Consider the following 14,660-nt stretch of genomic DNA (forward strand, 5'->3'; position numbering starts at 1 on the left):
AAACAGTCGGCCAATGCTTGCGGCGGAACTCATCAACCGGCGTCGGGAAAGATCCCACGGGGAAGGTCACGATTTATAGATCGTAAATGCTGCAAGCAAACCGATGGCCACGTGAAAACACAGTCCGAAAGCGAAAGGCCCCCGTAGAGCAACCAAGCCAAGCCCCCGATGGTAACACCGATTAGCACATGCCATCAGGACCGCATGCCTGTGAGGACGCTCGCGGACGGATGACGCGGAGGGAGGGCCCGGTTTTAGCACAAGTGGCCATGAAAATAGTTAGAGACTAATTAATTCTACACCCGTCCGTACCTGCAGAACGGGGTTCGGAATTCTTCGTTCTTCTCGTCAGACGGGACCGGCGGAGACAGCGAGTTCGCGCAACATATCCGGCTTAGCGCCCGGTGTTTCTATTCGACGGAGAAAAATCTCTCAAGAACCGCTCTGTCTGACGGACGAGGGAGCGAATCGGTCCGGGAAATTGTTTGTCGACTTTTGTGAATAAATAAGTAGTGTTTAAATTAAATTACCCCGACCGAAGGATACGAAGGTTGCCAAGCGCCCCCGGAAAGGGTTTTTGGGTGCCCGTGTGAAAAGTGAACCGCATCCTTCATGGGTCGACTAGATTTGCTCGTCCCGCCCCGAGCAAGGCATCGTCGCCCGCAGACAGGAAAGGCCAGCACACGCGGGGCGTGAGAATTGGATTAATAAATGATGATGTTGCGTCGCCTTTTCGCTGAAGTCGAGAGAGAGATAACCCCGGGGTAAATATCGCGCTACTTTAGTGTTTATCTGCCACCTGCAAAGTGAATAAGCGTCACGTGTTTGTGCTTTGCTTCGGTGTGCCGGTGATTGCTCTTTATAGTGTCTTTTTCTTGAAAGAAAAGTGCCACTTCAAGGGCGGGGGCGGGGGACGCCCCGGCACATGTGAAAATGAGAGCTCTCCATTTTTGGCTCCAGTACGTTTCGCGGTAATCTTCTTTTCCGTGTAATCCGATCTTCGACGGTGAACATGTGAAGGTTTGTTTTCTTACTTCATTCATTTTAAATGGACGAAAATTGCTACCGGTTAAGTACCTCAAGCGATAAACGAGATTCATCAGAATGTGTGCCCTCAGTAATGATTGTTGGAAATCGATGTGTGTGGGTGTTTAAGTGTGGTTGCTATTATTTTAATCTTTTGTACAAACCATTGTTTGGCGTAGGTAATCGGTGTTGTTTTGTAGCGTTAAGATTCGAGGAACGTGATAAATAACCCTGATCACTGGAGCGCATGCATTTTTTACTAAGCCATCCATTGAAAATAATGTAATATTTTTAAGATCAAAAATAAAGCCACAAATGTACCTTTAACACGTTGACTGCCAAGGGTTTTTGACACACTTTTTTAGAACAAACCTTTTTAATATAATTTGTTCATAAAATTTGTTAAACCAACGATTTTTGAAGGCTAAATAAAACCTTAGCCTCCCAAAGAATTTATATAAAATATAACTATAATTTGTATGTTGCATTTTCATTTATTGATGGGTCAAAAACTTTTTAGAACTGAGTTTTGCTGTCACCCACTTTTGGGTGACATGGCAGTCAACGTGTTAAATTTGTGATTTTTTTAATTTTAAAAGTCACTATAATTATTGGCGTTACTTCCGATCTTTTACGTCAATTTATGGCGTCTTTTCGAATCTTAAAAATATGACTTAATTTTTTTAAAGATACTAAATGCTTTTCATCAGTAGTGCAAAGCATGTATTTTTTATATTTAATTATCATGTTGTAAATATAAAAGTTGAAAAGAACTTAAATTCGCTCAGTTTTGCCTTACACCAAACTAGCGTAATGATGAAGAGGTGCAAAAAAAAAAGCCATAACGTCAAAAGATAGTCAACAAATATACTAAAAAGCAGCCGTTTCATTATTTGGAAATCTTAAAAAATAGAAAAGTTATACCGTCTTAAAAATACGGTTCAAAATAACAAATAAAAAGCAATAAAGAGGTTGTCAACTTGGTTCTTGGATCTGGCCGAATGAAAAAAAATTAAATTTTTGTATTTTAGGAAAGGTTTTTTTTTATTTCAGGCGTTTTTGAGATATTAAATTCGAAAATAGCGGTCAAAATAACCACTATTTGGATTTGAGTGGTAAAATGATTGAAGTTTAACCCTGTATACATTTTAAAATCTAAATCTAAATTTATTAAAGCCAATTGTTTTATAAATCACAACTACCCAAATGTGTTGTTTGGAAAGCAATAAAAAAGCCCCCCCCCCGCGGCCTCCCGTACCACCATAAGGTACTCGTTTAGCAATCCAAAAGACAGTTTCGGATCAAAACCTCTTTTCGGGTAAATCTAAGTATTAAAGAGCTATAAACAGCTGAAAGAAAGCTATAAAAGCATGATGGTAATTATGGATAAAACCCCGTCGTGTCGAAATCAACATAAGGTTTACCATCGTCTACCGCTTTTAGTTGGTTTTTGACTAACACAACAGCAGCAAAGGTGGTGCTACTGTTTCCTAACGTTGATTTCCGTAGTTGAGTTCAGATTTACGCAAAAAATGAAACAATACTGTCGTAATATCCGCGAACCGTTCATTGTGACACAACCTGTCACTTTCATCCACCCCATTTATGGGAGCGCATAACGCTCGAACAAAGACTTTGATGGGATTAGAACGAGGATTTGCGAAACGTTACATCACCATTCTGTCGTTCATCGTTGGTCAAAGCAAACGATGAGGTTCACTCGCTCGATAGGAACCGATAATGACGTACGGATGGAGCGGGATGTAACCCGGTTGCTGAGATCGCACGCTTCGGTGAAAACGCGAATTCAATTGGCGGGCGAAGGCATCGGAAGGGTTTTACAATGCCGTACACGCGGTTTATGACGCATAAAACACCCGCGTGTCAATGTTGCGCCGCTATTGATTGAGCGATCGGCGAACGTCTAGGAATTCGGTGAATTGAAATGTTGTTGCAAACCATGGCCAAAGGAAAGCAAAATGGGGCACGCTCGGTCGGGCCTTGGCCTGAAGTGCCGTTTGAACTTATTTTTATCATCATTGTATCGCTCATCGGGTGGATGATGGACGTCCCGCACCCGGTTTCCCCCTCTCCCTCCTCCAGAGCCAGCCTAATTGCCGGAAAAGTCTCTCAACGCCGGTATGGGTCTTCGCGAAACTCCCAACCTCCACCGAACCCGCGGCCAGGGCGGTTGGTTTTTCTTGTGCGCCCATGGGAAAATAAACACTATATAACCTTCGCTTTGCCGCTGGATGGCTTGTTGTTGATGTAGACGAATGTTTACGATGCCGCGCGAGTTGTCCCGCGAGTTTTCCACCCCGGGACGGACTACGAGGGCGCAGACGGCAGATGAAATGGAAAAACATACCCGAACACGTGCGCTGTCACGTTGCCGGGTGTAAATAATATCCACCGCCGAGTCTTGACGTACTGCCTCTGGTGCTGCTTCCCTCCGGATTCGCTGCGTTTGTTTGCGTAAGTCTTCTGTTGTTGGCGTACACGCTGTTTGACACAGATTTGGACCAGGCGAAAGCTGATACGTTCGCTGGTTCGCACCCGGTGTCGTGAGGTTCCGGGTTCTCAGAGCAGCGACACGGAGCTGGTCTGGTGTACTCACCGAAGGCCGAGCGCCTCGACGCTGAGCCGCAGTTCCTTGCCGTTGTGGGCCCGCTCCGCCAGCGCCGTCCCGTTGCGGAACGCTCGCCCCCGCTCGTTGATCTCCGACTGCAGGCTCGAGGTGCTGCTGCTTCCGGTGGTGTGGTTGAGCACGGCGAAGGACTGCGGCGAGAGCGGGATCTCCTCGATCTTCTCCAGGTCCTGGGCGACGCTGGCCGACTGCTGGCGGTGCATGCCGCCGAGGCACCGCGGCTTCCCACCCGCCGTCCCCAGCGACGTCGACGTGGTCGAGCTGATCGACGGGATGGAGGTGAGCGTGCCCATGCGGGCGAGCTGCTCGCGGTCGACCGATATCGAGGAGATGGTGTCGAGGGTGGCACGGTTCTGACTCGCGCCGGAAGTGAGCGCAGTGCCGGTTCCAACTCCCGCGGGCGCCACGTCGTCCTTGTCGAGGCTGAACTGGCGACGGAGGAAGCGCGTCGAGCCGGGCTTGCTGGAGCAGCTGTCCGAGCGCAGCTGGTAGCTGCCGTAGCGCGCCTCCGTGCACTGGGCCAGGTTGTTCTCGCTCGGGCTGAGACACTTGTAGTAGTTGTACGGCGAGCTGAGATCGATCAGCTCCTCGATGCGCTTGAATAGACGCGTCGAGTTGGCGGTCGTGGTGGGCGAGGGCTGAAGCCGATCGAAGCCGGGGTGTGTGGCGGCCAGGAACGACGACCCGTCGGCAATGACCTCCGAGAGTTTGCGCTGCCCGGGGCTGGGCAGGGGGGTCGTCTTCGACGGTCCAAAGTCGCCCAGGTTCAGCGTGAACGTGTTATTGCTCGAGCTCGAGTCGATGGAGAACGATGTCGAGAGGACGGCCGCATCGTGCCCCGGACCCGAATGGCCTCCCCCATCACCGGACGCCGGTGGCACGGGCGGGGTTATCTCCACCTTCACATCGATCGTTTCGCCGGCGACGGAGGGCGAGTGGCTGGACGAGTGGTTCGCCGTCGAGCAGGTGTTACTCTGACCGTTCACCTTGGCATGGTTCTGCTGCGACTGGAAGAGCGAGTTCTTCAGGATCGCCACGTCGAGGCTGGTTAAACGCGGAGAGAAAGGGACCCGAAAAGGTTTGGATTCGGATTAAACATTCGTATAACTTCCCTCCCTTCCTGCCTTTCCCCTTTTGTACCGCCCCCTAAGCGTGTAGATTAGTTGGGAAAACTTACCCGTGCGATTCCCTGGTGGCCGCGCGGAGAGCGACGTGGAGGTGATGCAAACGAGTCCCGAGTTGGTCATTAGAGTTACGTTGTTCGAGGGTGATTTAGGGAGATAGAAAAGCGAGCAGTAGAATGTTTGTTAGAACCAACCGGCAAGGTAGAGTGGCGGAAGGGTGGCCGTTTCAGGTGTTGGATATTCGAGAGCCACAATGGACACGCTGCGAACTTAAAGTGTGTGACCCCGAAAAGTTTCTGTTTGCTCTGTCCTCGACCTTTTCCGAAACCTGCCGGAGCGAATCGCACTCAGACGCTGGGTTTATGTATTTAATTAATCTCTGCTCGGCCAGTCGCTCGGGCAAGGGGGAAATTGATTTATTTCAATGCATTAGTTTTCAGAGAGCGGTGGAAGAATTTTGGCTGCATGATTTCTGAAGCTTATAATTGGATTAAATTTTGGAACTCTGTCGAACTGCAAATTGAAACTCTTTTGAAATATTAAATCAGGTCTATAAAAATCATTCCAATAATTCAGATGAACCATGAAAAGTGATAAGTGAAGTGAATGCTATAGTTGAATTAATTACAGATATTTCTTCGATGTGGCTAAGTAAATTTGGTATGACCAGCTCCATCAAATAGTTACCTAATATTACCAACGTATTGTTATAGAACAAGTTTTAATTATCATTTTAAAAATCATATTTTGATATTTACAATTAACTGTTAGCATAGTTTTTGTTTGTTTATCCGAAGAATTGTGTCGTAACTTAACCCTCTGATTAACATAATTTTTTATCTGATATTTGTTACACTTATCATTTTCCTTCCATGCTTTATGATTTTTGTTATGCCTATTTATGTTACTCGTGTTTCGCTATGTTTTTATAAAAATAAAACAAAACATTCAAAGAGCTTAGATAACTCTCTATTAAAACAATAAGTTGACCAATGCGTGTAGGAATATGTTTCGAAAGATTGTTTTCTGTTTGCCGAAATGTAATCGTTAGCTTTTCAAGAAAAAATAAAACACATTCTAAACAGGTAATTTCTTTATGCACCCATTCCAAACATCAAGCATCAACCAAAGTTTCCAACGACTGGAATGGAAATGGTATGCATCGAAAACTGGGCTGCATTAAGGTACCTGGCGAGTGTTACTTAACATTCATTCAGAATGCAAGCCCCACAGTTTACAAATACCGTAATTGAAAAGGTTCCTCTTCGAATGCCATCCTAATGGATCATTGTTTGCTTTTGCAGATGCAAACGAATACCGATAAGTTGCAGTGCAGCGTACGGTGAGTACGGGGGCTTACCCGATCGGTGGTGGAGGTGGCAGTGCCTTGTCGAAGCCTTTCTTGCCGAGCAGCCAGTAGGTGTGCATTTTGCCTTTGCCCTTGATTTCGATGGGTCCCCGGGGCTCGATAACGTAGCCGCCGGCTTTCTCGAGCAAATTGCACGTCTGCTGGGACATGTGAATCCTCCAGGACGAACCTGTTCGTTAGTGTGGGTGGCGCGTGGGAGTGAGCGAGAAGGATAGAGAGAGAAAAAAAACAGATGGAAAGATTAAGAGGGAGTGAACGAGATATAAAGCGAATCCCACACGATTTGGTGTTAGATAGATGAATGGGGGTGAAATATGTGTGTGTGCTTTTTTATTTTTTTCGGTTTGCTCCCCTGGTTTTCATCGTTAGTTTTCATTTCCTCCGCCATTCAGCCCGGCCTGGGGCCGAGCAGGGGCTGAAGAACTGAGGGAACACGGTAATTGCCATCATTCCTACCCGTTCGCATGCAGTTGGGAGCGATGAAGGTGAATGCATGGATGAGACAAAGAGGAGACCGTACACCGAAACAAAAACGAGACAAAAAAAAGTCGAAAGATTTAGCATGTGACCGTGGGGTTCGATGGAGGCGCCTGGTGCTTTATATGAAATGATGGAAAAACTTGTAATGGAGAAAGTTGGTTGGGCAGGAATGGAACCGCTCGATGAAAGGAGTGTTCCCTCTTGAGGTGATCGTGGTGTGGATACGGGCCCGATGTTACTGCCAGTGCCATCGCATTCAATGGGTGGGATTTATGCAATTTTTCGCCAACCAAGCAGGTGAACTGCGATGACGTCCGTCATGATTGCGCACACGAATGCCAAATGGTGGTCCGCATGAGGGCGATGTGGATGACGTTCGCAAAACCGCACACGTCCATATTGGCCGTCCTTCGTTGCGATCGGTGGCGATGCAGTGTGCCTCCCTGTTAAAGGGCTCACTTTTCACCCGCCCTATCTGGCCCACGCAGGATGCACGCGGATCGTCCGTCGTGCCCGTCGTGATAACGAGGGGCGATAATAACGCACACGCTGCAAAGTAAACAGCATTGCGTAATAATCCACCGCAGGGGCCGGAACACATTTGCTAATTAATATGATTTTCGTTGGGCCATCGGAACACGCCGTACCGGTGCACCCCGGTTTTGACTGATTGTGCTTATTTCCGGCGCGGGGCATTGTCGAAGGCACGGCTGCCCGATAAGATAAGGCTAAATCGTTCAGTGACGCCTGTTCGAAACATAATTGATTCTTGCTCCGGTCGAGCGACGGAAATACCGAGTATCGATCATCGACGGCTCATAGCTTTCAGCAGGTCTTTTGCGACCAGCTTGGACAGTTTTCACCGACATGAAACGTGCCAGCTCGTGGAACGAGGATGATTGATGCAGTACAGTGTTCAGGTTTGAGTTTATTTAGCTCGTTATTACCCCCTTCCAAAAGTTAACAATTTTGTGTGATTTGTGGTCTGTTTTAAGTATTTGATGTACGATTACTCGGCGATATAATTATACCTAGCACGATAATATCCAACAAATGGGAAATAATAAACATCATCGTGAGACGTGAGTTTAGAAACATAATAAAAACTGTATATTCTATTCTGTACAGTTAAAGACTTGCGTAACGTTCACATTAAAACGTAGACAAATTTTCGTCGGCGATAAGAAAAAAGTTAATCAAGCTAATTCAGTGAAGTAAATTTTTATCGTAAAGTTACATCTTTTTAAAACTTTTAAAAAATATTCCGGCGGCCAGTAAAGCGGTCTTACGGTCCTTGGCCGTAACTTTAGACATAGCCTATAAAACCGATCGTTTAAGGATGTTTTTCAATTGTTGTGAGGGATACATGAACAAATGCTACTCCGTTTGGACTTTAAAATGTTGGAATAGGCCCTACCTTTCAGTGCTGTAAATGTTTTTTAGAATGGATGTAATCTAAACGCCTTCTCGCTGATTTTCAGTCATGATATGGCTGTTCAAGCTGGAAGTTCTAACATATAATAAAACGTAGTTGGTTTAATGTTTTGGCCACTACGGAATCAATTGAACTGATAAAGTGATAAAACTTTTTTTTGAATTTAAAAGAAATGCTACTCTTTATTTGGTGTTCAACAAAAAGATGCTAACGTTTTAAGTATTTGCATTAAATGTCGCTAAAATTTGTGTATTTTTTTTCAGTACAAATGTTATTTTAATATACATGTTCTGATTTATTCTCATTATAATTTAATTACATTAATTTAAATGACATTGTAGTGTTCATTTATATTCTTTGGTGCAACGCCTTTCTTCTTCTTCTTGGCGTAACGAGCTTTTTGGTCATGCCTGCCCGTTAAGGGCTTACGAGACTTGTTTCCCTGTTGTACGTGGATAGTCAATCCTCTCGTACAGGGGAGGGTCCGATCTCGGTTGGGGTTCGAACCCACGCCGTCGAGGTGGTGAGCCCCGGCGCTCATGGGCCGATTTTCTAGCCGGCGCTACCGCTCGGCTGTCGCGGACCCCCAAACGCCTTTAAAATGTATAATTATAACCCTTGAAAAACTTGATTGAACATTGCTTAAACTTTTGTCAAAAAGTACACCCTTGGTCCACGTAGCTAGGTCAATATTTGTCCCACAAAAAGTAACATCTGGAGTAATAGACCAATTTTCATAAAAACATTTGATAGAAGCCTCTTACGGTAGGGCAGCTAACCTTACACTTTATTTTCACCTTTAACGCTCGTAACAAATGAAAGGTGCCGTTTTGCTTGCCATTTTATAGTTTTCTTATCCCCCATCTAAATCCACTATAAATGTGCTGTTGAAGCGAGTCTGGACTCACAAGTCCGTACTGTCACCAACAATATTGAATGGCAGCAATACGGGCGAATAATGCGACTCAATGCAGGCACAAGAATCGGGATTAATTCTATAAAAAATAAAACAAATAGTTTGTTAATTTATATAACAATTTTTTGTTAATTGAATTGTATATTGCAAACGGTTAAAATATGTCTCAAGCGCTTCGATTTTGCACTTTGATGTATTTTTTACTAAAAGCAAATCAACGGTATGAAACGAGTCAAAAAGACCCCGTCGGATATATATTTTTTACAAAAAAAAAGGTTTTCTATTCCATTTTCCAAACTGCTCACAAAAGGTACAGTCATGGACTATAGAGAAAGGTCCAAAATTTGCATATTTGATGGGCATAAATTGTTAACGATTTGCGACGGGCGCCTTTTTTCATCACGTTTGGATTTCGGATCAGAACAATCTTGCGCGGTTGGAGAAAATCGATGCACTTCACACCCGGAGCCTGGGGTGAAAACTTTCGGAAAATGCCCCCGCTGAGTGGCGTCCAAAATGCCTACTGACAGTTCCAATCCGCCAGAAAATCACATTTCCCAGCGGCATTGGAAATGGGTTCGGTTCTGCGGTTGAGAAGTCGAGCGTTTTCTCGCCAATCGAGTATTGGAGTGTTTCGATTTGGGTTCTGGGGGAGGGGGCGGTGAACGTGAAGGGTGGAACCGACGGTGCGCTTGAGCTCGCCGAACGAATGAACCATGAATGATTGATGACGTGAGTGAGTGCAAATGAACCGTGGCGCGGTCATGTTTGGTGTCCGAACGCCCGGGTATGCAAACAGCGGGATAATACCTGTTGATTCCATCCGGGAGGCCGTGTTGACCGTGTCGCCGAAGAGACAGTACCGGGGCATCGTTAGGCCAACGACGCCGGCACAGCAGGGACCTGGGAAGGCGTTGTCGAGGGGGAAAAATTTGAATTTGCCAGCAGGAGGCGCATAAGCGTATAGCGAAAGTTCGGCAAAGCGTGAGCTTGTTAGCGAGGCGCCTGATGGCGCACACTTACCGGTGTGTAGGCCGATCCGAAGCTGCAGCGGAACACCGGGCAGGTGGCGTACCTTGAAGTGGCCGCTCTGGGAGAGAAGGTCCAGCGCCATGGTGGCAATCTGCTCCGCGTGATCTGGCGTGCGGACGGGTAGTCCGCTCACCACCATGTACGCGTCACCGATCGTTTCCACCTTGTAGACGTTGTACGCGTTGATGGTGGCGTCGAAGCAGGTGTACAAATCGTTTAGCAAATCGACGACCTGGACGGGCGTACAGTGAGCCGCGATTGTGGTGAAGCCCACGATGTCGCTGAAGTAGATCGTCACCTCGGCGAACTCTTCCGGTTCCACGGCAAGCCCTAATTTAAGCTTTTCTGCAACCGAGCTGGGAAAATAGATGGTTTAATGTTTGCTTCTGTCTGTTAAATTAAATATTTAACACAATTGTCTAGGCGAACCAAACAGCCTTTGATAATAAAATATACTCTTTCTTACTCTCCCATTACGACGAGAATGGGAGTGAAATTTTGAATTCTCTTTATGCAATTAAGAAGCGTATGGTGCACGCAATTATTGTGAGGTAGAGACATAACAAGAGTCAGATGTACCCGTACAGTCACATATCCATGCTTTAAGTGCAGTTATCTCAAGAAATACATAACGTAGGGTTTGAACATTGAAATGGTAGATAAACTACTATTCTACACAATTCGTGCGAGACATTTCGAAAAAGTTACTCCCTTTGTTTTGAAAAAAAAACCAACTCAAAAGTTCAAAACCCAATTCATAGAAGTTTACCTACAATGTATCGTTTGAATGTTTATCCTAGATCACGAATTGCTGAGATAACCGGACTTGAACTTAACATTTGACTGAATGTATGCTCGATATAAAACAAGGTAGTATCTTGTAAAGCACTTAGGATGCAAATACGAATTCCCGCATGAGTATAGCGATGTGGATAGGGATGAGCACGGCTTACCTTGGCAGCATCCTATTTAGTAATTGTTCAGTCTTTTTCCGCTCGATATCCAGCAGCTCCGTCCGCTCGCGAATGAGCTCCTCGAGGTTGTTGGAGTACTTCTCGAGCATCTGGAACATCGTATCTACGAAGTTAACCTTTCGCCCGTGGTTTAATTGCTTGAACCGTTCGCAGATACTACCAGGCGCGAGGAAAATGGTGAATGGCGAGAGGAAGAAAAACGTGATTAAAAATTAGCAATTAACACGCTGTTGGAAACACTCTGGCGACACGGGCTATAACGGGCTCGTCGTCGTGCAACTTACGCCGCAAAATCGGGTCTCATTTCAGGATTCTCCGCCCAACACTGGCGCATAATGTTGATGGCCTCCGGCGGCGCGGCCCCCTTCGAAACGGACGGTCGTATCAGGGGCGGGGGTTTCTTGATTTTGGCGATAATCTCCTCCGGCGACAGGGACAGCATGCAGTACGGCTCACCGCGCACGACGACCTCCTGCATGATGATGCCGAAGGCGTACACGTCGGCCGGCTGGGTGCCCGCCTTGGGGTAGGCTTTCGAGTCACGGAGGGCTTCCGGCGCCGTCCAGAGCAGCTCCTTGGCGCTCCTGGGTGCCGGCGTGATGCCCTGGGCCTCGTAGAAGCTCTGCATGCCGTAGTCAGTAATCTTCAGCACCCAGCGCGCATCCACGACGCAGTTTCGCGACGAAAGTGAGCCGTGGACGCGCAGCGGAGACGCATGGAGGTAGCGCATACCGCGGACCAGGTCCGTCAGCAGGCTCAACCGGAACGACCAGTCCAGCTTGATCTCGTCCATGATGAGCACGTCCTGGAGGGATCCCCGCGAGCAGTGCTCGAAAACAAGCGCCGTCCGTGTCGGTTCGTTCAGCCAGCCTGAAGAAGAGTTGAATCAGAAGAAGAAGTTCGTTAATAGCTGATCACACTCAAAGGCTTTAGTCACAAAAGTTGTAGCTGATTTGTTCTGGACACTTGACACAAAACGAACAGAAATGTAAAACCCACCAGGCGTCTCCATCGCTAATAAGCGCGTCTCTTTTAGAACACGGGTAATGTCGATGTTAAACGGAGACGGTCTTGGATTGTAACTTTATGCAATCGATTTATGTTCATATGCTATTGTTTCGTTTATGTAAGGTTTTACAAATTCTCGTCTACACATGTTTTTAAACTTTTGTTCCTTAACACGTTGCGTACCAAGCGTTTTAGCACAATTTTTAGTACAATTTTTTTAATTGCAATTTGTTTATAATATTGGTTAAACCGATTGTTTCCGAAGGCCAAGCAAAAACTTGGCTTCCCAAAAAATTTATATAAAATATTACAATAATTTTTAGGTTGCATTTTCATTTATTTATGGGTCAAAAACTTTTTAGAACTAGAACTGCTGTCACCTATATTTGGGTGACGCGGAACGGAACGTGTTAAACGATGCTAAGATTGTGTTCAATAATATTATGATTTTATATTTCATTTGGAAAAAGCCTTGAAGTGAATAAATTTAAATAACAATAACTTATTTTTTGTTTTGGTCCTTAAAGACGAACAAGTTAGTTATGTAAATTACAATAAATTATTACTTATATCTGGTTGAAGGTTTTCTAGCGAAAGGTTTAGAACAGAGAAGGCCCAACAACTAGTTGCGTCAAATGCATTCGTTAGGGCACTAACAAGTTCCAACGAATGACAGCAAAAACACAGAAATCAACATGTGAGAAGCGCTTTATGCACCTGCTTTTCTGTGCGGTGAGCGTTTGGATTGCATCACAAAGTGCAACGATAGATCACGAACCATGCAACCGGTAGCCGAACGGTGGCCCAGGGACGGCAAGTTATTAATTTGGATCCCACGAGACCGCTTTTCTCTTCCGAGCATCCGTTATGCAATTCACATCCGGGATGGTTTTATGTCCGGTTTAGGTTCGTCCTTGAAACACGGATCTGGCGGTGCTGCGGTTCGTTTTGCATTACAAACGAGCTCGCTGTACAATTTAAACCGAATTCAATCAAATTTTGTTTTATGTTATTTTTTTCTATATCTTTCAATGGTTCTGGTGGTTTACATCTGTACCAGCTCTATGGCTGGGGAATCAAATGTATTATGAAACGGTTAAAGGTTATATATTCGTGGTGAAATAACGTTGCAAAAATGTTGAAATGAACGCTAGTTTACAATATGTTTTGAGTACATAATTTTTTAGTTACTTTTGAAATTAATGTTTCTTGTGTTCATGTTTAGAAAAAACCTGTATCTGTAACATCGGTGGAAACAGAAAATGAGTCATAAATCGTTTAATGGGTATGAAACCAACTACAAAATGACGAAAGTTATTGTTGAAAGCCAAAATATTTTACCTCACGGCAATTAAACTCATCGTAACTCACTCAAATTAAGCGATACGCATCCATAAAGTGTGAAAGAAAACTGTCTCGTTACGGTTAGCGTTATGTAATGGCATCCAAAACTCACGTCGAGGGTGAACGTTAAACCGCAAGGTATAAAACTAAACGCAAAGACAATATTTCGCCCGGAATGGGAGGGAAAAACTTTGCACATTCCAAACTATCATTACGGTAAATACAATTTCCTTACAGGGCTCTTATTGTGCTTTGGTGGTTTGGTTTCTCGAACCCGCCGCCGGCGCGACGAGTGATACTCATTAAAAGTTCTACATTCTCCGGTTGTTTTGTCGTTATCTCGGGCGGTGGGTTTTCAACGGGAAACATCCCGTGGGGGAAGGTTGCGTAAGGGTTGGTTATCGTGTTTGCTGCTCTGCCGTCGGTTTGATAACGATGCTAACGTCTGACGTGTTCATTTGTGTTGATTGTAATTGTTTATTGTTTTTTTCCCATTTCCAGTTTTCTGACAATAATTTGTGTAAATGTGTCAATTACGTAAGGAAATAGAAATCGTGCGCAACCGACCCCGGGAGAGGTGAGAATGAAGGAAGCACAAGAACACAAACCCGGCACCGGAAACTGCACGTCGAATCGGAAAAGTGTTGATGACCTTGCCCGTCTGCCGCCCGGAGGCACCCCGGATCGTTCACACAATTTTAATTGAATTAAAATTGGAAAATGGCTTCACTCTCTGACCTTCGGCGGGTGAGTTTCGGCAAATGGTGTCGACGCTGCGCTTCACTGGACGAACGTGCTGGATTGAACCCTCGCGGTGGCCTCCATCTTCAACTGAGTTTTACAACTGTTGCCGCTGGCCTCGGTGTTGGTTTAATTATCTGATTGAATCGACTGACCACTTTCGAGCTGGTTGCTGCCCGGGCGAAACTGGGCGAACATTCGGCGATGGGTCGAGCTGGGCTCGATCGAAAACCCACACTCCAGTTCATCTCATCACCGGAAAGGTCCAGGCGGTCTTTTGCTGGGGAGTTAATCTTGGCCGTAGATTTATGGAACGTCAGCACCAACAGGTCAGCCACAAAGGAAGACCGAGTGCCTCCATCGCAGTGAGATGCTCGGGTGCCTCATTCGTCGGCGTGTAGGACGTCGGCGAACAGCAGTGAGTGTGGTTAGGAAAATGCACCCCCGGTTGCTATCACGTCGTGCTCGGGTGGGCAAAGATAGCTTCCCGTTGACGGTTTCGAAGCGCAAAGGCCGTATAACTACATTGAGCGTACCGAAAATAGGATCGTCATGTGGAGTAGA

At 45.8% G+C, this 14,660-nt stretch overlaps 1 protein-coding gene across 1 annotated transcript in view; it reads right to left on the reverse strand.

Annotated features, from left to right (window-relative positions):
- Positions 1–3,639: 3,639 nt before the first annotated feature.
- Positions 3,640–14,660, reverse strand: part of LOC131259969 (uncharacterized) — a 44,068-nt gene continuing 33,047 nt past the window's right edge. Inside the window, exons 9-15 of the mRNA XM_058261592.1 lie at positions 11,288–11,873; positions 10,983–11,159; positions 10,021–10,385; positions 9,808–9,900; positions 6,158–6,335; positions 4,851–4,862; positions 3,640–4,717 (exon numbers count right to left, since the gene is read on the reverse strand). Coding sequence (XP_058117575.1) covers positions 3,640–4,717; positions 4,851–4,862; positions 6,158–6,335; positions 9,808–9,900; positions 10,021–10,385; positions 10,983–11,159; positions 11,288–11,873 — 2,489 coding nt within the window. The remainder of the gene's footprint in view (positions 4,718–4,850; positions 4,863–6,157; positions 6,336–9,807; positions 9,901–10,020; positions 10,386–10,982; positions 11,160–11,287; positions 11,874–14,660) is intronic.

The sequence above is a fragment of the Anopheles coustani genome, chromosome 3 (genome assembly GCF_943734705.1).
Source record: "Anopheles coustani chromosome 3, idAnoCousDA_361_x.2, whole genome shotgun sequence".
Classification (NCBI taxonomy): domain Eukaryota; kingdom Metazoa; phylum Arthropoda; class Insecta; order Diptera; family Culicidae; genus Anopheles; species Anopheles coustani.